This window comes from Sus scrofa, chromosome 6 (genome assembly GCF_054392235.1).
Source record: "Sus scrofa isolate SSC_HxYL_T2T_F1_AM1 chromosome 6, Sscrofa_HxYL_maternal_Yorkshire_Landrace_v2.0, whole genome shotgun sequence".
NCBI classification, from domain to species: Eukaryota; Metazoa; Chordata; class Mammalia; order Artiodactyla; family Suidae; genus Sus; species Sus scrofa.
Genome location: NC_139388.1, coordinates 92,656,314 through 92,682,010, shown reverse-complemented (window position 1 = coordinate 92,682,010; position 25,697 = coordinate 92,656,314). Strand labels below are relative to the sequence as shown.

The 25,697-nt window shown below is 54.9% G+C and overlaps 1 protein-coding gene across 23 annotated transcripts in view; it reads left to right on the top strand.

Annotated features, from left to right (window-relative positions):
• The window catches only part of COL16A1 (collagen type XVI alpha 1 chain), a 65,871-nt gene that overhangs the window by 26,896 nt on the left and 13,278 nt on the right, over window positions 1-25,697 (top strand). For 3 of the 23 annotated variants that reach the window (XM_021095778.2, XM_084963669.1, XM_021095777.2), the window contains 30 exons: window positions 3,586-3,621; window positions 3,744-3,788; window positions 4,089-4,220; window positions 5,271-5,306; window positions 5,494-5,601; window positions 5,915-6,037; window positions 6,144-6,197; window positions 6,403-6,444; window positions 6,784-6,819; window positions 6,905-6,958; window positions 7,133-7,201; window positions 9,568-9,621; window positions 9,711-9,737; window positions 10,476-10,535; window positions 10,714-10,761; window positions 10,886-10,939; window positions 15,094-15,147; window positions 15,362-15,394; window positions 18,003-18,116; window positions 18,202-18,243; window positions 18,325-18,411; window positions 19,202-19,246; window positions 20,101-20,145; window positions 21,881-21,934; window positions 22,455-22,508; window positions 23,031-23,084; window positions 24,670-24,714; window positions 24,818-24,871; window positions 25,171-25,206; window positions 25,566-25,628. In XM_021095778.2, coding sequence (XP_020951437.1) covers window positions 3,586-3,621; window positions 3,744-3,788; window positions 4,089-4,220; window positions 5,271-5,306; window positions 5,494-5,601; window positions 5,915-6,037; window positions 6,144-6,197; window positions 6,403-6,444; window positions 6,784-6,819; window positions 6,905-6,958; window positions 7,133-7,201; window positions 9,568-9,621; window positions 9,711-9,737; window positions 10,476-10,535; window positions 10,714-10,761; window positions 10,886-10,939; window positions 15,094-15,147; window positions 15,362-15,394; window positions 18,003-18,116; window positions 18,202-18,243; window positions 18,325-18,411; window positions 19,202-19,246; window positions 20,101-20,145; window positions 21,881-21,934; window positions 22,455-22,508; window positions 23,031-23,084; window positions 24,670-24,714; window positions 24,818-24,871; window positions 25,171-25,206; window positions 25,566-25,628 — 1,758 coding nt within the window. Of the gene's footprint in view, window positions 1-3,585; window positions 3,622-3,743; window positions 3,789-4,088; window positions 4,221-5,270; window positions 5,307-5,493; window positions 5,602-5,914; window positions 6,038-6,143; window positions 6,198-6,402; window positions 6,445-6,663; window positions 6,820-6,904; window positions 6,959-7,132; window positions 7,202-9,567; window positions 9,622-9,710; window positions 9,738-10,475; window positions 10,536-10,713; window positions 10,762-10,885; window positions 10,940-15,093; window positions 15,184-15,361; window positions 15,395-17,389; window positions 17,461-17,972; window positions 18,117-18,201; window positions 18,244-18,324; window positions 18,412-19,201; window positions 19,247-20,100; window positions 20,191-21,880; window positions 21,935-22,454; window positions 22,509-23,030; window positions 23,085-24,669; window positions 24,715-24,817; window positions 24,872-25,170; window positions 25,207-25,565; window positions 25,629-25,697 lie in introns of those variants that run through there. The other 20 variants (XR_014807386.1, XR_014807385.1, XR_014807393.1 and 17 more) reach the window with 15 other exon arrangements.

Genomic DNA, 25,697 nt, shown 5'->3' with positions numbered 1-25,697 from the left:
CTACTCTGTGCTGAGCAGCATTCCAAGGGCTTGTACTTATATTGACTTGTTTCCTCCTCCCAAAACCTTATAGGGTGGGTACTCTATTATTTCCATTTCATTTTATTATTTTTTATTACTCAGTGAATTTTATTACATTTATAGTTGTATAATGATCATCACAACCTAATTTTATAGCATTTCCATCCCAAACCCTCAGTGCATCCCCCACCCCCGAACCTGTCTCCTTTGGAAGTCATAAGTTTTTCAAAGTTGTGAGTCAGTATTTGTTCTGAAAAGAAGTTCATTGTGTCCTTTTTTTAGATTCCACATGTAAGTGATAGCATTTGTTGTTGATGTGTCATTGTCTGACTGACTTCACTTAGCATGATAATTTCTAGGTCCATCCATGTTGCTGCAAATGCCGTTATTTCTTTCCTTTTAAAGGCTGGGTAATATTCCATTGTGTATATGTAGCACATCTTCTTTATCCACTCCTCTGTCAATGGGCATTTCGGTTGTTTCCACGTCTTGGCTATTGTATATAGTGCTGCAGTGAACACTGGGGTACATGTGTCTTTTTGAGTCATGGCTTTCTCTGGATAGATGCCCAGGAGTGGGATTGCTGGATCACATGGTAGTTCTAGTTTTAGTTTTCTGAGGAGTCTCCATACTGTTTTCCACAATGGTTGCACCAATTTACATTCCCAGCAGTGTAATAGGGTTCCCCTTTCTCCACACCCTCTCCAGCATTTATTGTTTGTAGACTTTTTTTTTTTTTTTTTTTGTCTTTTTGTCTTTTGTTGTTGTTGTTGTTGTTGTTGCTATTTCTTGGGCCGCTCCCGCGGCATATGGAGGTTCCCAGGCTAGGGGTTGAATCAGAGCTGTAGCCACCGGCCTACGCCAGAGCCACAGCAACGTGGGATCGGAGCCGCGTCTGCAACCTACACCACAGCTCACGGCAACGCCGGATCGTTAACCCACTGAGCAAGGGCAGGGACCGAACCCGCAACCTCATGGTTCCTAGTTGGATTCGTTAACCACTGCGCCAAGACGGGAACTCCCTGTTTGTAGACTTTTTGATGATGGCCATTCTGGCCAGTGTAAGGTGGTACCTCATAGTGGTTTTGATTTGCATTTCTCTAATAATTAGTGATGTTGAACATCTTTTCATGTGTTTTTCGACCATCTGTATGTCTTCTTCGGAGAATTGTCTGTTTAGATCTTCTGCCCATTTTTTGATGGGGTTGTACGTTTTGTTGGTATTGAGCTTTAGAAGGTGTTTATAAATTTTGGAGATTAATCCCTTGTCAGTCACTTCATTTACAAATATTTTCTCCCATGGTGTGGGTTGTCTTTTCATTTTGTTTAGGGTTTTCTTTGCTGTGCAGAAACTTTTAAGTTTAATTAAGTACCATTTGTTTATTTTTGTTTTTATTGTCATTATTCTAGGAGGTGGATCTGAGAAGATGTTGCTATGGTTAATGTTAGAGAGTGTTTGGCCTATGTTTCTCCAAGAGTTTTATAGTATCTGGTCTTATATTTAAGTCTTTAATCCATTTTGAGTTTATTTTTTGTATGGTGTTAGGAAGTGTTCTAATTTCATTCTTTTACATGTGGCTGTCCAGTTTTCCCAGCACCACTTATTGAAGGGGCTGTCTTTTCTCCATTGTATATTCTTGCCTCCTTTGTCATAGATTAGTTGCCCGTAGGTGCGTGGGTTTAATTCTGGGCTTTCTATCCTGTTCCACTGATCTATGTTTCTGTCTTTGTGTCAGTACCATATGGTTGTGATGACTGTAGCTTTGTGGTATAGTCTGCAGCATTATTCCCATTTTATGGCTGAGGAAACGGAGGTCCAGGAAGGCCAAGTGAATGGCCCAAAGTCACATGGGTTATTAGGTGCAGACCTAGGCTTGATCCCGGGGAGTCTGGCTCCAGAATCTGTCATCTTCACTACCTGGCTGGGTCACTTAATTTCAGTGCCCATGTGAACAGTTATGTTTGTGGGTTGCATTAGAGACAAATGACAGCACTGAACTTGTAACGCAGTGTTACTCAGATGAGGGGTTCTGTGGGTGTACAAGTGTTCCAGTGTGAGACACAGTAGAATGTATGTTCAGACGCAGCTCTATCAGGCAAACCACACCTGTCATTTCTCAGATGGAGATTTGGACCCTGCGCCACATCTGCTTCCCCTTCCAGTTCTTCTCCTCTCTGTGAATGGTGTATATCCAGCACCTCAAACCTCCTCAGATCCCCAATTCTGGCAGTAGCCTTGATTCCTCCTGTCTCCATACCGTCTCCTTCACCTGACAGTCCTGACACAGCATCTGTCTCAACTCCCCCCCGCTTTGCTTACCGCCATGACCGCCACTTAGTCTGGGTCCCATCTTCTCTGGCCTAGATGGTGGTGGCATCCCCCTAGCTGGCCTGCCTGTGGCCACTGTGGCTCTTTAGCTTTTTTCCCCAGTGGCTAATGTGGTTTTGTGTAAAAAAAAAACCAAAACCAAAAATCAAACTCAGGTTACATTATTTCCCTGCTTAAATCCTTCTATGACTCGACTTTGTACAAAAGGTCTGCTAATGCCTAATGTTAGGCGTTAGCCTGGCCCTGCCTGCCTTTGCAGGTCCATCTGGTTCTGCTCCTCCTATTTCCTGGGCTTTCTATGCACTGCCCTCCTTCCTTTCTGCAGTATGTCAATCAAGATTGTCCCCACCTCTTAGATTTGGTACCTATGGCTCCCACTGTCTAGGACATCTTTCCTGTCTACCTCCCCCTGTTCTTTCCTTGGCCGGCCTTAGTCTTGTCTTTCTGATAATAATTGTGGTTAACCCTTCTCTGACCATCCTATCTAAAACAGCCTCCTCCCTTAGAGTTCCCATTGTGGCTCAGCAGTGACGAAACCTGACTCGTATCCAGGAGGATGCGGGTTTGACCCTGGCCTCACTCAGGGGTCCAGTGTCTCCTTGAGCTGTGGTGTAGGTCACAGACGCAGGTTGGATCCCACGTTGCTGTGGCTGTGGTGTAGGCTGGCAGCTGTAGCTCTGATTCAACCCCTGGCCTGGGAACTTCTATATGCTGCAGGTGCAGCCCTAAAGATAAAAAAAAAAAAAAAAAAAAAAAAAAAAGCCTCCCCATCTACTTTGTCTCATCACCCTATTTATTTCCTTCACAGCACTCATTGCTATTCATAGTTACTATTATTCAAAAGTTCTTAGCATCCCCACAAGGGTGTAAGCTCCACAGGCGTGTTTGTCTGTGCCGTTCATTGCTACCTACTGCACCTTGCCCAGTACACAGCGCATCCAGGGCTCCAGCAAGGATCTCTTGGATTAATGAATCCATGATCTTTGTGTGCCGGGTCAGGGCTGAGGCTGAAGCTGGGGTTCTGCTGAGTGAGGCTGTGACACAGGCTGGCCACAGACTCCCCTGGGGACCTTGGGAAAATCCCTTTCCCTGTCTGGGTCTTGGTTTCTCTAGCTGGGAAATGAGGGGGCCCATGGGAGGTCCCAAGGAGCTCCTTTTGCAGTCTGGGCCTTGGGAGTGACATAGCATCTGTCTGCCTCCCCACCTTGACCCTGTGTTCTCTGCTTTGCTCTCAGGGTAATTTCGGGGAGGCGGGGCCAGCCGGCAGTCCGGTAAGTGAGCTTTGGGTGGCAACTGCTCTGGGGAGGAGGACACGGTGGAAGATGGGGCAACCATAGGCTCCAGCGCAGCAAAAGCTGATGCCAGGCATCACACGTGCCTTCTTATCACACAGGGGCCTCCAGGGCCGGTGGGACCCACAGGCATCAAAGGGGAGAAGGTGAGTCTGAGACATTGCCCACGCCGCAGCCAGGGCGGAGTCCTGAACACACGCCTGTCTTGCTCTACTTCACACCCTCTGAGGCTCCCCACTGCCTGAGGGTAACATCTGATTCCTCCGCATGATGCTCAGGACTCCTGGGGCCTTGGCCTCCATCTTTGCTTTTTACCTATTTTCCGTCAATCTCTCCTGAGATATCCTTGGCCTGGCACAGGTGCTGTGTCAGGCCTGGCTTCATTGCCCAGCCCCCGATTCCAAGCCTGGCCTAGGGTCCCCCAACCCTGTGTCCTTGCTTGGCAGGGAGAGCCTTGTGAGCCATGCCCAGCCCTGTTCCAGCATCAGGAGGAGGACAGCCACGTGGTGGCCTTGCCTGGGCCTCCTGGAAAGAAGGGGGAGCCTGGCCCTCCAGGCTTTGGCCTGCCAGGAAAACACGTGAGTTCTGGGGCCCGTGGGGGTGGGATGCTGGCAGGATATGTGGAGAGGGGGGCGGGGGCCGCCTGGATCACTAGGCTCCCTTCGCAGTGGGGAGCAGATGGGAGCGTGAAGAGGGGTTGGTGCCTCTGTCCTCTCCTCTGGGGAGCTGGGGCACAGCATGGTCAGGTGTGCAGAAAGAACACCACCCTGGGGCTAGACAGGTCTGGGTTCAAAGTCCAGCTCTGCCTTTTACTAGCTCTTTGACTTGAGCAAGTTACTTTTCCCCTCTGTGCCTCATTTCCTACACATGGGATTGTTGTAAAGCCTGGGAACAATGTGTGTGAAGCACTTAACAGCACACAATAAGCATTCAAGAAAAGATAATTACCACGGTGGCAATTATTATTGTTACTGCTTCACTAATAGCAGTGAATGCTGACGGAGTGTATGTTATGGGCTGTGCACTGCTTCCCACACATCAGCGTGTCTAAGCTCACAAGAACCCTACAGGGTAGAAGCTGATGCTCTTTTTATCATCCCCATTTGACAGATAAAGAAACTGAGGCACAGACAGGTTAAATGACTTGCCCAGAATCATGCAGGCCAGGGAGTCTGGCTCAAGACTCTTCTCTCTCTCTCTCTCTCTCTCTTTTTTTTATTTTTTTTGTCTTTTTGCCTTTTCCAGAGCCCCTCCCGAGGCATATGGAGGTTCCCAGGCTAGGGGTCTAATCGGAGGTGTAGCCACCGGCCTATGCCAGAGCCACAGCAACACAGGATCCCAGCTGCATCTGCGACCCACACCATAGCTCATGGCAACGCCAGATCCTTAACCCACTGAGCAAGGCCAGGGATTGAACCCGCAACCTCATGGTTCCTAGTCGGATTCGTTAACCACTGCGCCACGATGGGAACTCCTCTTCTCTTAATCTATACCGGATTGCTCACTAGAATGAGAGCAGAGAATTTGGTCTGTTTTGTATGCTGCATATTCCTCGGGTCTAACACTGTGCCAGATACATAAGGGCGTCTAGGACGAGTGAATGGGTGCTAGAAATGCTTTCTCCTCAGGGCAAGGCCGGGGAGCGTGGATTGAAGGGGCAGAAGGTAAGAGAACTCAGAGGGTGCCTCTCAGATGCCCTCCCCACCTCCCAATCCTGATTGCCCTGTGCCCACTCTCTGCTCCCTGCCTACCCCCCAGTCCCAGGAAAGACTCTGAGTGCCTACAGGTTCAGGAGGGCACCCTACCCCCATCTGGGTCACCTCCGCCCTCCTTGAACTTGACTCCTTATAGGGTGATGCTGGGAATCCTGGAGATCCTGGAATACCGGGCACCACGGGGCAGCCGGGATTGTCGGGAGAGCCTGGTGTCCGGGGCCCTGCGGGGCCAAAAGGAGAAAAGGTCAGTCAGGCAGGGGGCGGTGTGTTGCATGAGCAGAAAAAAATCGGGCTAAGAGCTAATGAGGGGAGACTTGGAGTCAGGCTGCAAGCCGTGTGGGATGCCAGAATCTCTAGGTGGAGGCGCCTAGCTCTTCTCTGAGGCAGGGAGGAGAGCTGGGAGTGTCAGGAGCCGATTTTGATATCCCAGGCTGGGGTGGGGACAGTGGAGAGACAGAGCTTTCAGAAAGGCACAAGGACCCCCTTTCCGGTGCCTCCTCCCAGCCGGGCTGCCAGGCCTGGCTCACCGGCTCTTGCCTGCGCTCATCTCTGACCAGGGTGATGGCTGCACTGCCTGCCCCAGCCTGCAGGGGGCGATGACCAACATGGCGGGACAGCCTGGAAAGCCAGGCCCGAAAGGAGATCAGGGGCCAGAAGGTGTGGGCCGGCCTGGGAAACCGGTGAGTTCTGGCTACCCTCTCTCTTGCCCTTCCCTGCCTGGGCTCTCCTTCTCTCCCTCCTGCCCCCTTTCTCCTGTGGGACCCATGGCTCTCCTGTGTCTTTTAGGGCCAGCCTGGTCTACCTGGAGTTCAAGGGCCCCCAGGACTGAAGGGCATACAGGTATGTGAGAGTGTGGGGGCCTGGGCTGCCACAATGTGGGGGTGGGTGGGGGGATACCTGAGGGCAGTGGGGCTGGTGTGGGGAATGGAGATCAGCTTCAGGGCAGGAAGACGATGGAGTGGAAGAGGTTAAGGAGGAGGGGTGGGGCAGGGGCGAGGGGTGAGTGGAGAATCTTATGCCCAGGCTTGTCCTTCTGCCTCTTCAGGGAGAGCCTGGGCCTCCAGGAGTGGGAGTCCAAGGGTCCCAGGTGAGTCTCCAGCCTTACCTTTGCCTGCTTGCTTCCCCACACTCCCATTAGCCAGGGGCTCACCCCCGTTCCCCTCCCAAACCTCAGAGTTCTCCCTGTCCCCTGATGCTCCAGGGCATAGCTCTGGGGAGTTGGGCAGCAGAATTAGGAATTAGTTGGCCTGCCATTGCTTCTGTATGGGACTTTGGTTTTGACTCCCTGCCCTTCTCTGACCCTCAGAGTCTCCTTGCTGAGCTCTCCTGAGTTTGGGCTGGCAGACACCCCACCCCAGACCAGGTCTGCCAGTAAGACAGGTTGGCACAGGCAGCTGTGGCCCAGTTTGCCTTTTCTGACTTGCAGGGGGAGCCTGGAGCCCAGGGCTTGCCTGGCACTCAGGTACGTCTGCCTCGGGCCTGGAGGAGACTGGGAGGGAAAAGGGCCCCTCCAGCCTGGAGATAACTAACTGCGCTTCCATCTGCAGGGGCCTCCGGGACCTCAGGGACCACCTGGCCCTGCTGGAGGGAAGGGTGCCAAGGTGAGCCTCTGCCTCCTTGGGCTCTAGACTTGTAATGCTCTGGAATGTCCTGGCACTGGGATGCGGGAACTGAGTGATGCTTGTCAGAGGGCTGCCCAAAACCTGGTATCTCCCACTGGCTTGGAGCCAGCTTCAAACTCTGCCTCTGCAACCTTTGCACCCTCTCTTCCACAGGGCTCTCCAGGGGTGAAAGGAGCCACTGGGCCTGTAGGACCTCCTGGTGCCAGTGTCTCTGGGCCTCCGGTAAGGACCCTCTCTGCACTCCACCCTGGGGACCCTGCTGGGACCAAGGGCATTTTCACTGGGAAGACGGCACAGGGCTGACCCTGCCTGTCCTAGCAGCATGAGGGGTGGAGGAGGGAGGCCTCAGCCCAGCCCAGCCTTGGGGAAGGAAGACCACCCTGTTTTAGGGGGGCACCTGAACAGTGACAATGTCCAACGTCATGATTTTTTGAGCAGGGACCAAGGCTGAGGCCCTGTGCTAAGCTCTGAATAGATATTCACTTAATCCTCGCAACAACCCTGTCAGGGAACAGTTCTCATTAGCCCCATTTCACAGATGAGGAAACTGAAGCACTTGCACCCGGGTCTGTCTCACTCAAAGCCCGTGTGTACATGCCCCAACCCCCACTTCAAACCTTGGAGTCATTTGGGATCATCTAAACCAGTGCCGTCCAATAGAACGCTCTGCGAAGATGCTGAAAGTTCTCTCCTTCCCTGCTTGAGACCTAGCCACCAGCCCATGTGGTCTTTGAGCACTCAAAATGTAGCTAGTGCGTCTGAAGAGCTAAATTTTACATTTCATTTCATTCATTCATTTATTTCTTTGTTGGCTGCAGCCATGGCATGGGGAAGTTCCTGGGCCAAGGAGCAAAACTGAGCTGTAGCTGCAACCTATGCCGCAGCTGCAGCAATGCCGGATGCTTTTTAACCCACTGTGCCAGGCCGGGGATCAAACCCACGCCTCTGCAAAGACAGTGCGGGATCCTTAACCTGCTGCTCCACGGTGGGAACTATTTTAAATTTAAATAGCCACATGTGGGGAGTTCCCCTTGTGGCTCAGCGGGTTATGATTCTGACTGGTATCCATGAGTATGTGGGTACGATTCCTGGCTTCACTCAGTGAGTTAAGGATCTGGCGTTGCCGTGAGCTGTGGTATAGGTCGCAGACACAGCTCGGATCCCTTTGGCTGTGGCTGCGCTGTAGGCCAGTGGCTACAGCTCCAGTTTGAGCCCTAGCCTGGGAACTTCCATATGCCGTAGGTACGGCCCTAAAAGCAAGCAAGGAAAAAAAAAAAAAAAAAAAAAAAAAAAGCCAAGTGTGTCTCTTGGCCCCCATCCTGGCTAGCGCAGGTCCATCTAGACCAGCAATACTTCCAACCTCGTCACCCTCAAGGACTTCTCTTTATTACCGTCCTGCTAATGATGCCCATGTTTTGAATACTGTGTCTGTTGAACAAATTGCATAGATTAGGTAATAATAAACGCATTTCCTCATTTTTATTCATCAAAGACTCATATAATAGTCAGCTTCGACTCCACATGAACCCACTAGAATTTTACAAGATGATATAATTCTAGCCTAAATCAAAGAAATGCAGCCTTTCAGCCAGCCTGTGCTGTGCCAGGTTGTGGGCAAATGTATAATTTTTCTTAGGCTTTTGGTAATGTTGAAAATAGTATATTGAGCCATATTTTTCCTATCATTATGGATCCCTAGAGAAATTCCAGGTCCAGTTTGGGGACCCCTAATGGATTCCACCTGAGGGTGCACAGAAGCCCAGAGGGTCCATGGCCTTGCCCAGGTTCCTACCATCAGTGGGGTCGCTTAGTAGAGCTGGGTGGTCACGGTCCCTGCCTGGCCCAGGGAGCCCCTGTTCCAGGCAGAGGTAGAGATGATGGTGGCCCTGGTCCTCGGGGAGCTTCGATGGCCGTGGGCAAAGGTGGCATGTCCCACAAGAGAGTGCCCATCTGAAGGCCCTGTGGGGCCCCCTGACCTCTCCAGACTGGCTTCTCTCAGGCCGAATCCCATCTGGGAGGCTTTCCAGTCCCGGGCCCACACTCACTAGTCGTGTGACCTTAGGCAAGTGACAGCCTCTCAGAGTCTTCAGTTCCTTGTTGACAAATTAGAGCTGAAATTCCTACCTCCTCCTTAAGTCAACCATGAGAACTTTTCCAGTGGAGAGTGTGTGTCGAGCACTAAAGGGAGAGAGGCCAGAGTGGGGACTTTGGGCCGCACAGACCTGGCTGCAGTCATGCTATTGGGTCTCTTACAAAATCTTTTTAAGCCTCAGTTCCCTTACCCGTGAAATGGAGCAATAGCATCCTGCAGGGCTGGGCGGGGGTAATCCCATCCAGCGCTCTCCGACAGGCGTTCGGCCCAGGGTCTGGCACCCGGAAGGGGCTCCAGAAATGCCAGCCTTCTTCCTCCTTCCTCCTTTCCTTGTCTCTGGGGCCTCAGTCTCTCCCTCTGGAACATGGGCACTAGGATGTGGGTTCCAGGGGAGACTGGCGCTGCTTCTGTTTATCCTATCTCCCTGCCTTTCTGGTGGGCCAGATGGCTGGCTGCCCTCCAGCCTTGCCCCTGACCCTGGGCTCTCTCACTTCAGGGCCCTCGTGGGCAACAAGGAGAGACTGGGCTTCCAGGAGCCAGAGGGATGCCGGTGAGTACCATGGCTTAGGGCACTGGAAGCCGCAGCGGGCCCTGCTCCACACCGCCATCTGCTCATCTCTCTGTGTCTCTTCCCTGCAGGGGGAAAAGGGATCACAGGGAGAGAAGGTGAGTCCCAGGGACCTGTGACCAATACTCTTGGGAAATTTGCAGCCTCTAGAACCCTGCCACCCAGGGGACCCTGTGCGCTGGGTCGTGGCCCTGGACTGGAGGGTGGTGCTGAGGAATCATCTTGGTCTCCTTGACACTCACCAGCTCCCTGGTTCCAGGTTGCACGGGCCCCAAACACCTCCCACTTCATCTGGTTGCTGGCCCGGAACTCAACCAGGATCCCAGGAGGCCCAGAGAGCTCCGGGGCCCCCATGGCAGGGCAGGGGCGGGGAAGCTGCATTTTCAGAGGGGTGCTGGGTCGCAGGACAGGGGAAGGAACTGAGTTCAGAAGGGCTACTGAGAGGACAGGGATGGGAGGGACCAAGAGAGAAGAGCATGGAAGTCAGGCTGGGCCAAGGGGAATGGGGCTGAATACCTGTGCAGTGGAAGAGGACGGTGAAGCTCAAACCGTAGTAAGAGCAGGAGCCATAGTTTGCTAAGCGCTTGGCGCGCAACAGGAACTCTATACATTCATCCATTTCATCCATGTGACAGTCTACGCATTAGGTCTCATTATCCCCATTTTACAGTTGGGGACACTGAGGTTCAGAGAGGCTGAGCAGATTGTCCAGGGGCGTTGGACTCAAACCCTACCTTTATATCTCTAGAGCCTGCTTTGCCTCCCAGCTGCCAGTTTTCAGAGGGTCCTCCATCCTCGCCCCACACCCCTCTTAACTAAGGCTCTTGTCTTTTCAGGGCGAGCCAGGGGAGTGTTCCTGCCCCTCCCGAGGGGACCCCATCTTCTCTGGCATGCCGGTAAGTGGTGCCGAGAGCCTTCCCCCCAGTCGGGGGGAGAGGCCTGGCTTCCTGCCTCGTGCCCAAGATGCACGGGCCCCTGCCCCCCCGGCCAGCTGCCTCCCCATGCAGCCCTGCGCTTGGTGTGGACGTTGCCTATAACCTCTCCCCTTCTTTTGCGACCCCCACTCCCACCCAGGGTGCTCCGGGACTTTGGATGGGCAGCTCCTGGCAGCCGGGCCCGCAGGTGTGTGTCGCTTGTCTCCTCTGTCTCTCTGCCAGCGCCCCAAGGCTTGCCCATCCTGACACCACTGCCCCCAGTGATGGGGCAGAGCTTTCTTCTGGGTCTGATGATTCCGTCTTTCCCTCAGGGTCCCCCGGGTGTTCCTGGACCACCAGGACCCCCTGGAATGCCTGGGCTGCAGGTAAGGGGAGAGAAGAGGAGGAGGGGCTTAGGGGCAGGGAGGCAGGGCGCATGCTCTGTGCTGGACCTCAAGTGTGCCGCTCCCCTGCCCCGACCATGTACTTGTCATTTCTCAGTGTTTGCGCTGCTGCTTCCCAGAGTGGTCAGGAGGGCCCACTGGTGTGTACTCCCAGCCTCTTTTGGAGGAATGCCCATTGCGTGCAGCCCAGGCTCAGCACTGACACCCGGGCCAAGCTCAGACCTTCGTCAGCTGTCAGGAACCCAGACTCTGAGTCAGCTAACAATCCGGGACGCTGCTACAGAGCTCACCGTCTTGAGCTGCATTTTGAAGCTGCATTCACCATCCATTCATGCAACAAGTACTTTTTTTGCACACCTGCTGTTTTCCAGGCACTGTTTTAGGTGCTGGCGAAACAGCAGTAGACAGAAAGATCTCTGCCCCCTAGGAGCTTGCTTTCTAGCAGGAGACACAGATGATAAGCAAGAGAAATACATAAAATATAGTATGCTAGAAAGTGCTACATGCTGATGAGAAAGTTAAAGTAAGAAGTGAGGATAAAAAATGGGAATAGCCCAGGGACCATGTTTGAGACAAGTATTGAAAAGAAGGAGACATTTGAGTCAAGATTTAAAGGAAAAAAAGAAAAGGAAAAAAACTTGAGGGAAATGAGGAGGGAGCCTGTGAGGGAGAGTATTCCTGGTAGACAAAGCAGCATGTGCAAAGGCCCTGAGGGCAGGAATGTGCCTGCCGTGTTTGGGGACTAGGAAGGAGGCCAGAGAGTGAGGGGAGAGCAGCAGGAATTGACATCTGTGTGGCATGGTGTTTAGAGTGTGAGTTCTAGAGCTGGGAAGCCTGACTTTGAATCCCAGCTCTGCTATGTGTGAGCTCTGTGATACTGGGTAAGTTGCTTACCCTCTCTGTGTCTTAGTTCCTTCATCTGTAAGTGGAGATAATGACAGAACCTATCTCATGGGGCTTTTGTGAGTGATAAATAAGTTTATGCAGAGTTCCTGCTGTGGCACAGTGGGTTAACAATCTGACTGCAGCAGCTCAGGTCACAGTAGAGGTATGGGTTCGATTCCCGGCCTAGTGCAGTGGGTTAAGGGACCTGGTGCTGCCAAAGCTGCCCCTCAGATTCAGTCCCTGGCCTGAGAGCTTCCATGTGCCACAGGTGGGGCCATTAAAAAAAAAAAAAAAAAAAAAAAAAAAAAAGGTTAACGCATGCTAATGTATAGAACCCTGCCTGGCATATAGTAAATGCTCAGAAGGCATTAGCCATCATCACAACAACTACTGTCATGATTCTACATCATCCTCTCTCATTCATTTGAGCCTTACGTTAACTCCAGGAGGAAGGCCGTTTATCCCTAAGTCACAGCAGGCCTCACTGAGGCTCTGGGAGGCAGTGTCTTGTCTGAGATCATCGGCTAGGAATTGGCAGCGCTGGACTGGGGCTTTCCCGAGCAGAGCACTTCCTTCTGCCCTCCGCTGCCCTGCAGGGCGGCTCCCCAAGGTTTGCAGGCCAGGCCACACTTCCCAGGGGCCCTGGGAGGCCCAGACAGTGGCTTCTGCATGTCTGGTTCCCCGCTCCTCAAAGAGCGATTCTCCCCTGAAGAAGCAGAGCAGAATCTCATGGAAGCGTTTTACGAACTACACCACCACCTCCAGCATACCCCCCACCACCCTGGTGATTTTATTTTTTATTTTTATTTTTATTTTTGCTTTATAGGGCCTCACTCATGGCCTATGGAGGTTCCCAGGCTAGGGGCTGAATCAGAGCTATAGCCACTGGCCTATACCACAGCCACAGCAACACCAGATCCAAGCCATGTCTGTGACCTACACCACAGCTCACAGCAACGCCAGATCTTTAACCCACTACGCGAGGCCAGGGATCGAACCCGCAACCTCACGGTTACTAGTCAGATTCATTTCTGCTGTGCCACAACAAGAATTCCTGCCCTGATGATTTTATATACACCCCTTCCACCCTGGGCTGGGAATCTGCTCTGGTGGGCCCCCTTTACTGATGGGAGCCTCTGTCGGGAATCCCAGGTCTCTGCTTCATTGTAAGCTCAGAATCAGAGCCAACTCTGGATCCCCCACAGGCCAGCCACACCTTTACCAAGTGTCCAGGCTTCCTGCTGCACTGCCAGGAAATGGGAATCAGTCTGCAGGTGGCTTGCAGTTTGCTTGGGGAAGCGTGAGAGCCATTTCAAAGTGACCCACTAACAAGCGCAAGCTGATGTCCTGTGGGCCCTGCCAAGACATGCGGGGAATGAGGCAGAAAAGAGGGCCTGCCGGCGAGTCTGGTCCCAGGCATCAGAGTCCTCGTCCAGTGCCAGTGCCGGAGACCAAGCCAAGGCTGCTGCTCGAGAGCACCTGCCCAGTGCCAGGCGGTGTGCAGGTCCTGGAGCCTGGTCATCTCCTGCAGCCCTTTCAAGGAAGGGAGGGTCCTGCAGCTCCTCTCTTCAGATGCAGGAAGAGGCTCAGAGATACGCAGCATCCAAAGCCCCAATCCTGTCACCTCGTGTAATCCACATCCCTTCCTCAGAAGACCAGCTGGGACATGGAGGTTGAGAATCGTGAGGCCCTATAGCTGGTAGACAGTGCGTAGGTAGCTTCTACAGTAGAACAAGTGGGAAAAATAGTTCTGGGGACTGGGGGGGACAGGAAAAGGACATTACCAAGTGTCTGGCTTGAGCTAGTGGAGCAGAGGGTGAACAATAATTTAGGGACCTGATAGTAATTGACACGGTCAAGGTGTTTTCCCTGTGCCGGGCGCTGTTCTGAACACTTTACCTTCTTAACTCATGCAGGGCTGGATGACATCACATGGGGTGCAGGAGGGGCCAGAGTGGGGGTCGGGGGAGACCCCAGATCTGACCCAGGCCTGGTGGAACCTGGCCTGAAATCGGGTGGGCTGCCGGGGAAGGTGACATGTTCTATTGCTGGGAGCTGGGACTTGAAGGGAGGCCAGCTCTCAGAGCGAGCCAGGGAAATCCTGTGTCAGGGGAGCAGGGGGAGCAGCCGTGCGTTCACTCGGCGAGTATTTAATGCAACCTCCTCCAGGTCCGGGACTGGGGATTTAAAACCGAACAAACTCCCTGCCTCCACGGACTATTTAATATGCAAATGTGCATTGTGAGTCTGTAAGGCGAACAGCATCTGGGTGGCAAAACGTTTCATGTGAGCATCCCTTCGTGCCAGGCTCTGTACTAAGCTCCTTATAGCCATGATCTCCTTTAAGCCTCACCGTAAACCATCCCTGTTTTACTGAAAAGAAAGCCAAGGCACAGAGATTTTTTTTTTCTTCCCAGGTACCTACCAAAAGTTACACCGTTAGGCAGTTAGGACTTGCGCTTGTGTGGGTGTGACCCCCAAGCCTGCACTCTGTGTGAGCATGATGTTGAAATAGTGGTTAAAGGAGGGGTTGAAGCCAGTGGTCCTTGCTCATCCTGTGACCTTTTGCAAATTACTTACTTCTCTGAGTTCTTCCTCTTGTTTTTAGATGGAGATAACATCTACCTCGCCAAGACAACTGTGGTGATTCCATGAGAATATATATGAGAATGTAGTGAGAAAATATAGGAAAAGTACTGAGCACAGAAAGAAACCATCATTATTTACTATATAAAAGACCCTCCGCCTTACCATGTAGAGGAAGAACTCAGTTGCACTGGTTTTGAGGGTCCCACCCCCAGGCCTCCTTAGCTCCCCTACAAACGGTTTGGAGACTTTTTTTTTTTTTTTGGTATTTTTAATGCCAAACCTGGGACATATGGATGTTCCCAAGCTAAGGGTCCAATCGGAGCTGCAGCTGCCGGCCTACGCCACGGACACAGGAATGAAGATCCGAGCTGTGTCTGCGACCTACACCACAGCTCGCAGCAATGATGTATCCTTAACCCACTGAGTGAGGCCAGGGATTGAACCGCATTCTCATGGATACTAGTCAGGTTCGTTTCTGCTGAGCCATGACAGGAACTCTGGTTTGGAGAATTTTGAGCTAAGAATAGACACCAGCCTCTGCCAGCCAGGGCTCTCAGCTCTGCAGGATGAGGGGCAGAGGCTGTGGGGATGGCGAGCACAAACCAGGGTGACCCTCGAGCTCAAGAAAGCATCCACTTACCCAAGTCTCCTCTTGGCTGCAGGGAGTGCCTGGAAACAACGGTTTGCCAGGACAGCCTGGGCTAACTGCAGAACTGGTAGGTACCATCGGCTCATTGTCCAGCGCCTCCCCTGCTCTTCACAGGGCTGAGCCTGCCGGGCCAGCACCCTTAGCTGCAGTGGGGGAAGGGGGTCCCTCTTCTCTCTTGCTTTGGAGGCTGGGAGAAGCCTGGATGCCACGTGGTTCCCGAGGCTCCACCTGGCTCCTTCCGCCTCCCCTCCCATCTGAGCCCTCCGTTCTGTCTTTTGCAGGGATCCTTGCCCATTGAACAGCACCTTCTTAAGGTAAGGGAGAGAGGGAGGGAGCAGGAACTGGCAGGGTTTCCCTAAGGGGATGGTTGTAGTAAGCGCCCAGCTGTGTGACTCAGAGAGCTGCCGGTGGAATGTTTGTGGGGAGTGTGTGTGCCATGCGTCAGTCTAAGGGCCGAGCGCAGTGCCGGCTTATGGCAGACCCCCCAGTCCATGTTTGCTGAATGGGTGTTTGAAGGAGTCCTGCGAAGGTACCCAATGGCCACGAGTGCTCTGGGCCTTTGTAACCATGAGACCTGCCCTGCAGCAGCCACAACTGAGGGCCTGCACCCCCATCACTCCAGGACAGGGCAGGGAGGGTTAAAGTGCATTTGTAGGGTTGTCAGGCAGGGGCTTCAAAAGTTATGTTCTATGATAAGACTGAGTGGGGACTTATAGCCATTCCGACCAATGTGAGATGGTACCTTGTTGTAGTTTTGATTTGCATTTCTCTAATAATTAGGGAGTTTGGGATTAGTAGATGCAAACTATTACATTTGCATGGATAAGCCATGAGGTCCTGTTGTAAAGAACAAGGGAACTCTATCCAATCACTTGTGATAGAACATGATAGAAGGTAATATGAGAAAAAAAGTATGTATATGTATGACTGGGTTGCTTTGCTGTACAGCAGATGTTGACAGAACATTATAAATCAACTATTCTTCAATAATAAATAAATAAATAAATAAATATTAAAAAAAAAAAAAAGACTGGGCGGGGGCTTGGACAAAGGCTTTGGCTGCCCCTTTGGTCAATCCAGGAAGAATCCAGAGAGGAGATGGGATTTGAGAGCAAGTCTAATGATGCAAGAAGGGGACTTGGGGCCTGGTGGGTGAGTCCACCTGTGCCAGAGTGTGTCACTAGCCTTAAGACCATGCCTGAGAGCTGTGGCCTAGTCTGACCCCCCATGCTGGGGACTAGGGTGACACAGCCCTTCCTTGCTCAGCCACCTCTAGAGACAAGACCAGGACCCTTCTCTCCTCCAGCTTTACATCCTTAGAGGCCTTGGCCTTAGCCTCCAAAGCCCCGGTCCTGGTCAGCAGTCATCTCCAGAAGCAGCTGAGGTCAGGCTAACCTCCTGGCAGCAGCTGAGGTCAGGTTAACCTCCTGGCAGCAGTCAGAGGTTGGGTCACGAACCCCAGCTCTTGTTCTTGGACAAGGGACTGTATGACTCCAAGAGCAGGGATTCAACATTTCTCTGTGTGACATTTCAGCTGATGGCTACTTCATCAGGTATTCCACAGAGGGTCCCCAACAGGAACCAAGTGTGGTCTGGAGAAGGGGTCAGATGGTGCCCAGGGTGTGCTGACCCCCACAGGCCCCCACAGCCCAGAGGAAGCCTGGACCTGTGGACAGAGTGCCCACTCCGCCCTCAGATAGACCAAGGCCTAATCCATGGCCCCACTTACCTCAGACAAGTCACGCCGTCTCTCTGAGCCTCGGCTTTCTCATCTCCATGATGCTTATGAAGATGACCTGCCTCATCGCACTGTCAGGATTGAATGTGATAATGCGCAAAGGCCTGTTGCCATGGCTGGCATCATGGGCACTGAGTAAATGACAACCATTATCACTGAATTTTGCAGCAAACAGTGGAGGTGGAGCAGCAGCTCCTGTCTGGGGGCCCATGGACACCCCACCAGACTGTGGATAGATGCTAGCTTCTGAATCCTCTGAAACTGCAGTCTAGTTTGTTTTCGTTTTTGGCTTTTTTTTTTTAAAAGGGCTGCACCCACAGCATATGGAAGTTCCCAGGCTAGGGGATCAATCGGAGCTGTAGCTGCCGGCCTATGCCACAGCCACAGCAATGACAGATCCGAGCTACATCTGCGACCTACACCGTAGTTCACGGCCACACCGGATCCTTAACCCACTGAGTGACGCCAGATATTGAAACTGTGTCCTCATGGGTGCTAGTCAGATTCTTTACCACTGAGCCACAACAGGAATTCCCTGCAGTCTAGTTTTCACTAGTAGGTTTCATTTTAGGGAGAAGAGAACCCACAGCTTCCAACAAACTCTCAGAGAGGCCTGTGACCCAAAGAGGTTAACGCCTCCAGGTAAAAGGCTTTCTTATCAGGAAGACTTCCAGCCAGGCCCTGCCCACTGGGGAGCCTCTGACAGCCGGGATTTGCTGGGGAGTGGAGGGCAGGCACCGTCCCAGAGGCCGTCTGCGAAGGGGCCTGGCTTCTCCTGCAGCTGTTTCTTTGGCTCCCCTGGGCAGAGAAGCTGGTGTTTGGGGCTGGCGTTTTCAGTCTAAATCCTCGTGGCATGTCCTCACAGTGGGTGCAGGTTTCAGGAACAGCCGGGACAGATGGTCCCTCCGCGGGCCCCTCCGCCTCCTCCCACACGCCTGTCTGGAAAGTGGCTTTGGCTTGGCCCTACTGGAGCTTCTTCCTGGAGGAAACTCAAAGCCAGCGTTGGGATCGGGTCCCCTGAGGATGCAGCAAAGCTGCCTCAGGGACATGCCCGGGGAGGAAGAGAGTGGGTGGGGGACAGCCAGCAGGGTCCCCCTGGCTGAGTTCAGAGCCGTGGGCCCAGCTACGGCCCATCCTGGCCTTCTCCAATCCAGGCCCCGCTTCCCTCCCCTTTTTCTCATCAGAGCATCTGTGGAGACTGTTTAGGGCAGACGGCCCACCCGGCGGCCCTCCTGGAAAATGGAGAGAAGGGAGCCCAGGGCATCCCCGGAGTGCCAGGCCTTGACAGTTGCGCCCGGGTAGGAGGCTGGGCATGGGGAGGCCCTGGTGCGGGGAGAGCCCCTGGCCGTCCCCGCTGACAGGGCCTCTGGCTGTCCTCCGCAGTGCTTCATGGAGCGGGAGCACCCAAGAGCCGAGGAGGCCCGGGTGAGTGGGCCTCCGTCTCCTCATCACCTCCCGCCCGCAGCCTCATGGGGCTGCTCACACTCACCATCCATCCCGCTCCAGGGGGACAATGGCGAGGGCGATCCAGGCTGTGCGGGGAGCCCCGGCCTGCCCGGTCCTCCGGGACTGCCCGGCCAGAGAGGCGAAGAGGTAAGAGCAGGGCCCTCGCCTGGGCTGGAGTCTCCACAGGCACGACCCTCCGTTCCTGAGGGCAGTTTCATTCCTTCCGAAAGTCTTCCTGGGCCCTCTGGTGGCTCCCTCACTGGGAGTCCTATGGGGGCCTTCGAGGCCTTAGGTCACCGGCCACCCTTCACTGCTCTGTCCTCACCTGCTCTCCTGGTTCCTGGGCTTCCTTGCAGCTCTGGTCCCCTAGCCACTCTGCCTCCCCACTGCCTGGCTGGAGCTCTTCTCCAGGGCCTGCTCCTTCACCCCTTCAATGCTTTGCTCAAATGTCACCTTCTCAGTGAGCTATTCCCTGACCACTCGCTCTAAAATGGAAGCCCCCACACCACCCCTCAAACCCCAGACTCCCTCCCTGCCTCCCCCCGTCACCCTCTGACTTAGTGTGTCTTCCCTTCCTTTGGGGACATGCTGCAGGTGTCTTCTGAGCACCGCCTATGTGCCCGCCCCGTTCTATTTGTTACTGTCCACCTCTCCCTAGAGGGTAAGCGCCACGAGGCACGGATATTAACGTTCTGTTTATTGCTGTGTCCTCAGCGCCTGGACCAGTGCCCAGGACATAATAGCTGCTCAATAAATGTTTGTTGGATGATTTCGAATGAACCAAAAGAAAGGTTTAACGTCAGCTTTACCATCCTGCTCTGGCAGCAGCTGCCTGTTGACTCTGGCTGTGGTGGCCTAAGAGGAGCACCGTGGAGCTCCCCCGGGGGGTTGGAGGGGCCTGAGCCTTTTTATCCTTTTCCCTTGGCTTCCTTTGCAGGGTCCGCCTGGCATGAGGGGCTCCCCAGGTCCTCCAGGCCCTATTGTAAGTATCTGTGGTTTCCTGGCCTGCTTGAGAGGCTTTTGAAGGGGTTGGAAAGCCCAGGCACCATTCTGCTGCCTTGTCTCTGGGAAGCTGCAGGACAGAGGGAACCTCCGTCCGCAGCCTCTCCTTTCCCTCGTCAGAGCATCTCTGGGGACTGGGGTCTCCCACTCCCTGATGCCAGAACCGGCCTGCTCCTCCCGCTCTGCCTGTGGTCCTGCTTCGAGGTGGCCCTCGGGCGCATCCTTGTTTTCCCAGCCCCATCCCTGCTGTGTTTTGCACAATGGCTCATGGTCAGGGCAAGCCTGGAAGGCGAGTGGCCACCTTCAGACAGGGGCCAGGGGCCGGGATGGAGCTGCCCTCCATCGCTCTGTAGGGCCCTCTCTAGGACAAGCCTCCAGAGGCCAGATGAGGGACGTCTGCCCTGGAGTCCTCTGTGGTGTTGATGTGGCAGAAACATAGAAGTGACTGGAAAAGCCTGGAAGAACTGACAGTGCTTTCTCTGGAGGGAAAAAGAAAGAAAAAAAAAGGCTGGTGAGAGTCATCTTAGAACAAGGGCGCCCTCCACCTGGGGGCTCGTGGAGGTCAGGTGACAGGCATGACACTGGCAAGGGAATTCACTTAGGGAGGACCTAGGCAGGGCGGTCTGACGCCGCCACCAGGGGCTGTTTTGCATCTCCGCTGACGGCGGAGCCGGCTTCCTGGAGCCGAGGCGAGGAGATGTCTTCTGGGCCAAGACTCGGCACTGCATCTCTTTTCCAGCTGCCTTGAACATATTCCCATGACGCCCTCAGGTCCAGATGGTGACCCAGGGGTACTGTGCTTGTGAGATGTGACCTGCCTGTTTCTCCCACCAGGGCCCCCCAGGTTTTCCTGGTGCTGTTGGCTCCCCCGGATTGCCTGTAAGAACCTAGCGCTGCTCGACCTCCCCTCCCCCCGCCAGCCAGGTCTCTGTGGCTTTTGCTTGTATCCCTTCCTGTCGTGCCCGGCCTCCCTCCTCTGTGTTTGTCGTTGTCCCCCTGCAGGCTGGGTAGCTAACGACACAGGTTCCCTGAGGTCCCAGCAACTCAGACAGCCTCCCAGGCTCTGACTTCTCTCCATCTTCCCCCCTCCCTCTTCTCCTGCTTCCCCTCTCTCTCTCTCTCTCATCTACTCTCTTCTCCCCTCTTCCGTTTCCCTTTTGTTCTCTCCCATAATCACACATCACTTCCCCCAAAGCCTCCAGAGCTATTTTACCTTCTTATATTAAGCTGGTGCCTCTAGGGGCCCCTTTATCCCTCCCTTCTCACTTCTGCCTGCTGCTTCTCCCACCTTTGGTGTTGACTGAAGATTTGCTGAAAGTAGTTCTTGGGGCCCTGCCAGGCACCTGGCACAGAGCCCGGTGGAGATGCCAAAGCTTTAGGCCTTCACACTGCAGGCTGGCACGGGTTTGCTGCCCTGCTGCTTGGCAGGGCTGTCCAGAGGCACCCCAGGGATTTCAAGGCGGCCATGCTTGCAACCTTTCCCGTCGTCCTAGAGGAAACTTCCTCCTCTTCCTTTCCTCTGCCTTGGCTCCGGTCCCAGTCTGCTCTGAGGCTGGGCATGTGATGCCAGCGGTAGGGTTTCTGGGTGTTGTGGGGCACTGCCCCTCTGTGCCCAGGGTCTTGGCCGCCACCTTCTGCCAGGTGTCGTTAATTGCTCTGCCTTCGTCAGCGTCACAAGTATGTTTAAATCATCCCCATCCTCACTGTTGCTCCCTCCTGGGTCATGGAAACTAACCTCCCGTTTGTCAGATTTCGTGTTCCTGGGGCCTGGCTCCTCTCCTCCCAGGCCTGGTGATGGAGGCTCGGGAGCAGGGCCCCTCCTTGTCGCAGCTCCATCTGTCCCCACGTCCTCATCCTGGCCGGACCTTGTCTGTTTCTGCTTGCTTGGGTGAAGGGGCCATCTGTCCGTCTAGCCATCTGTCTTGTGTTGTGGAAAGGTTTGGGCGCCGTCTCTTGAGGGCACAAGGGAGAAGGGGCAGACATGGCCCCTTACCAGTGCAATGCATCTCTGAAGGCCAGGGTGAGGTGCAGGGGCTGGGGACTCTGGCTTTGACTGAAATAGATATCCTTTTCCACCTAAAAAGTGACAGGGACTGCTCTGGAGGGAGCCTTCCCGTGGCCCTCCCCTGCATCCCTAAGGGGTGATTTGGGGCTTGGGTGGGGGCTGGGACAGGTAAGTGTTGGGTGTCAGGTGACAACTTTTGGTGGGAGCATCACTCTAGGGACGCCTTTCCTGACAGGTGCCCCTCAAAGGGAACATGTGTCACCCTCCTAAAGGTACACCCCAGACAGTGATCACAGCAGGGCACACCAATGACTGTCACCCGAGAAGTACCTTCTGAGAGTCACCCACCTGGACAGGCATATCTCTGTGGTGACCTGTCTTAGGGGGGGACGCTCCTGACGGGCACCCTTATATGGGAATTTATGCCACTGATAGTTACCCTTCTGGAAGCACCCCCTATGGTCACTTTGCTGGGGACCCTAAGGGGGCCACTAGCAGCCCCCCACCTTTGCCTCGAATGGGATCAGAGGGCTGCGGAGCAGGGGGAAGGAGTCAGGGGCTGGGTGGGACTGCCCTCCCCGGCAGTTTCTCATGATTTTTCTCTCCAAGGGTCTTCAGGGAGAGCGAGGCCTCAGGGGCCTGACGGGAGAGAAGGGGGAACCGGTAAGAGGAGGGGACAGGGACGGAGCTACATGAAGAGCCCTGGGGGGACGGAGGTTGGGTCCCGGGAAGGTGCTCAGTGGAAGGGGGGAGGTGGGCTCCTTCTTTTGAAACTCTTTGCCTCTCAGCCTGATTCCCTCAGTATGGGGGTCTCCCCACCCCCGCAGGATCAAAGGAAGCTGATCTCCCTGTGCCCTGGCTCCCTGTAAGGGGGCTTTCTCCCTCCCTCTTCCTGCAGCATTCAGTGTGCCCCTCCCCCTTCCGCACCCCGGATCCTCATCCTCCCCTTCCCTGGGCCGCCTCCTGGGGCTCAGCTCTCGGGTTCTGGGTCTATGATGGGACCGAGGGGAGCTGGACTTGAGGGAAATGGCCCAAGGTGGTGCTGTACTGGAGTGGGGTGGATGGGCATCTGCTGAGGGTCAGCTTCAGACTCTCTGGTCTTGGCCACCCTCATGCCCAGGGAAGGGAACAGAAATGTTGGGGAGCGGGGGGGCTGGTCCATCATGTCTCCTTGTCTTTGCAGGGTCCTCCAGGGCAACCTGGCTACCCAGGTGCCATGGGCCCCCCAGGACTGCCTGTGAGTGAGGGGACTCGGGCTCTGAGAGTACCAGAGTCGGGGGTGGTGGTCAGGACAGGCCCCCAAGCATGGGATGTCCACAGTGGGCTCCCTCCTTTCTGAGCATTTCAGCTGGTGTCTCTGCCATGCTGTCTGTCCAGAGCCCCCATGGTGGTGGAGCTTGGCTCACCTCTCGGCTTTCGGGGGCTTTCGGGGGCTCACTACAGTCAGTGCACATTAAAGGCCAGTCTCTCTGCACCCTGAGTGGCCCAGACTGGCAGAGGACTGAGGGCTCCATCCTGGGGGGTGGGGGAGAGTTGGGGAGGCCCCTTTCAGGTGGCCACGACCCACTTTCCACTGGCAGCAGTGGGAGGCTGCCATGGCACTCCAGCTCTGGGAATAGCCCACGGCTCTGGTCCCCTAGCCTCGTGCCATCTGTGTCTAAATGCCAGCCTTCATGCCAGCTGCAGTCTCCACCCCTCGCATCAGCACCATGCCTGGTGGGCCACGGGGCTAATTCCTTGTCTCTTTGCTGCTTGTCAGGGCATCAAGGGGGAGCGCGGCTACGCGGGTTCCCCGGGAGAGAAGGGAGAATCGGTGAGTGCAGCTCCCTCCTCGGGGCGGGAGGAAGGGCTTCAAATGGCTGGTCCCTGCCTGCCGCCTCCGCCTGCCTGCCTGCCGCCTGGAGAGCTTCCCAGCCGCCCGTAAAGGGGGAGACGTGACCCCAGCTTCCAGACCCCCCTGAGTCATTCCAGCTGCGTCTCAAGCAGTCTGCGCTGCCGGCTGGTGGCTGCTGCGGGGGCGGAAGCTTCAAGGAGAATCCCAACCAGTTTCTTGAAGACAGAGGGAAGGGCTGCCTGAGGGAAAGGGGGTCTGAATCAGCTTGGCTGGTTGGGGGGACCCCCAGGGACCCCCCCCAACCTCCTATGTCCACAGGGCCAGAGAGCCAGGCTGGAGACTCTGGACCCCACTCAGCCACTGTGCCTGTCCCCAGCAGCCCAGGGCTGCCCCTCACAGGGCCAGTATGCCAGGCCCATACTGAGCCCAGGAGATGGGGACACAGGCTCACAAAGTGACATGGCTCACCCAGGATCCTGCAGTTAGTTAGTGAAATAGGGCAGAGCCTGGACCTGCACTTAAGTCTGTTTGTGACAAACCTCCCCAGCCTCTGTCCTACCTTCCCCCTCACACAGACCAGTGAGACCCCCTGCGGTGTAGCAAACCCCATGGTGCATCTATTCAGTCACAAATCTTTCTCATGGGCCTTCAGGGTGTCAGGCTCTGTTCTGAGGCTGCCTCCTCGGATAAAAGAGGCAGTTGCGCCCCTGGCCCTCATGGAGCTCTCATTCCAGTGGGGCAGGCAGATAACAGATGAGTAAACAGATACACATGAATTATGAGAGAAAGGACGGGTGAAGAAAATCAAGCAGGGTGAGGAGCTGGAGCCACAGACAGGATGCATGAATCAGGGGCAGAGAGGCCTCTCCGAGGAGGTGGCCTTTGAGCTGAGCCCTGAATGGAGTGCCAGGGTGGGGATGGAGGGGGGACACGTGGTTGTTTGTGTGGGGGAGTCCCAGAGGGAGAGGCCAGGGGTGGGGGCACCTCAGGAACAGATTCGAGCTTTCTAATGATTTGGTAAGATTTCAAGAGACCTAGAAAGGGATGATGGTGGGCATTCTAGGTAGAGGGGACAGTCGTGCAAAGGCCCAGAATATACAAATATACGGCCTGCTATATGAATGTGTAGTGTTCAGGGAATGGCGGTCTGACCAAGCAAGGCAGAAGATAAGAAAGGGAGAGGGGAGTGAAGCAGAAAAGGGTGGTAGGTATCAGATCAGAGGATGCCTCAAAACCCAGCCTGGGTGGCAAGTGTGCGCCTCCTTCGGTTGGCAGAGGGGAGCCATGGAGGGTGATGGAGCAGGAGAAGGTTATCAGAGCTGTGTTGAAGAAGAGGAGATGGCAGCCAGGTGCTGGCTGGGTTGGAGTGAGCCAAGAGATGGCAGGACTCATTAAAAGGCTGAGTCAGGAGCTCAAGCAAGGGAAGGGACACCTGAACAGACCAGGGAGAGGAGTCCTCTGGCTCAAAGGGGCCTCCCACCGCGTTTGTGCCTCTGCTCTGTGCCCTGTCCCCTGATCTCCCCCCCCCATCAGAGTGACCCATTCTGCTCCTTTGTGTCACCAGGGCCCACCAGGATCTGAAGGCCTCCCAGGTCCCCCAGGCCCAGCGGTGAGTGAGGAAGGAGACAGGGAGAGGGGGATCCCTGGTCCTGCCCCGGGGTCTGGGGGGCAGGGAGATTGAGTTCTAGATGCATTGTTCTCTGTGGTGACAGGGTCCCCGAGGAGAGCGAGGACCCCAAGGGAACTCGGGTGAGAAAGGCGACCAGGTGAGTGGTGACAGGCACCTGGCTGGCTGTCCTGACCATGGTGGATGGCTGGAGGGGCGGCAGGAAAGGGACTGGGTCCTCCCCCTGGTGGTCACCCCCACAGTATGGTGAGGTGACCAGCTCTAGCCTCCCAACCTCCAACCGTCATTGAAATATAACCTCTCCTCTTGTGCCTGGGGCCTCGCCTGCCAGCAGAGTGGAGGACAAGGCCCCATGGCTTGAGGCAGCCTTATCCCGTCACTCTTTCCACCTGAGCAGCCAGGCAGCACAGCAAGCTGTCCCTTGCTTTCTTCCTCTAGGGATTTCAAGGCCAGCCAGGCTTTCCAGGCCCACCGGTGAGTGAAGACACAAAGCCAGCTCTGTCCCATATGATCCCATCTGGGAGGGGCAGGCCCAGTGAGGCCGGGCTGGGCAAGGATGGCCCTGGGGAGGGAGGGAAGAGGCACAGGCATGGGAGGAAGGGAGGAGCGGCCTGGGTGGCCAGGCCTGATTCCAGGAGCCAGGACCTAGAGAGCAGGGCCTCCTGGGTGGGCCCTGGCCCAATCAGCCCAGCCAGACATGACGCTCCTGCTGATGTTTCTAGGAAGTCAAAATGCATCACATTAACAACAGTGAAGCATTTGCAGGAGGAAGAAGGAAGAGGAGCTCCTTTCCAGCCCCGCTTTCATTCTTGCCTGCTCCTTTGTTGCCACAGGGTCCCCCTGGATTCCCAGGCAAAGCTGGAGCACCTGGTCCCCCGGGCCCCCAAGCAGAGAAGGTGAGCCAAACCCTGGTTGGCCGCAGTCACAGATCTCAGCCATGTAGCTTCCACAGCCCTGTCTCCTCC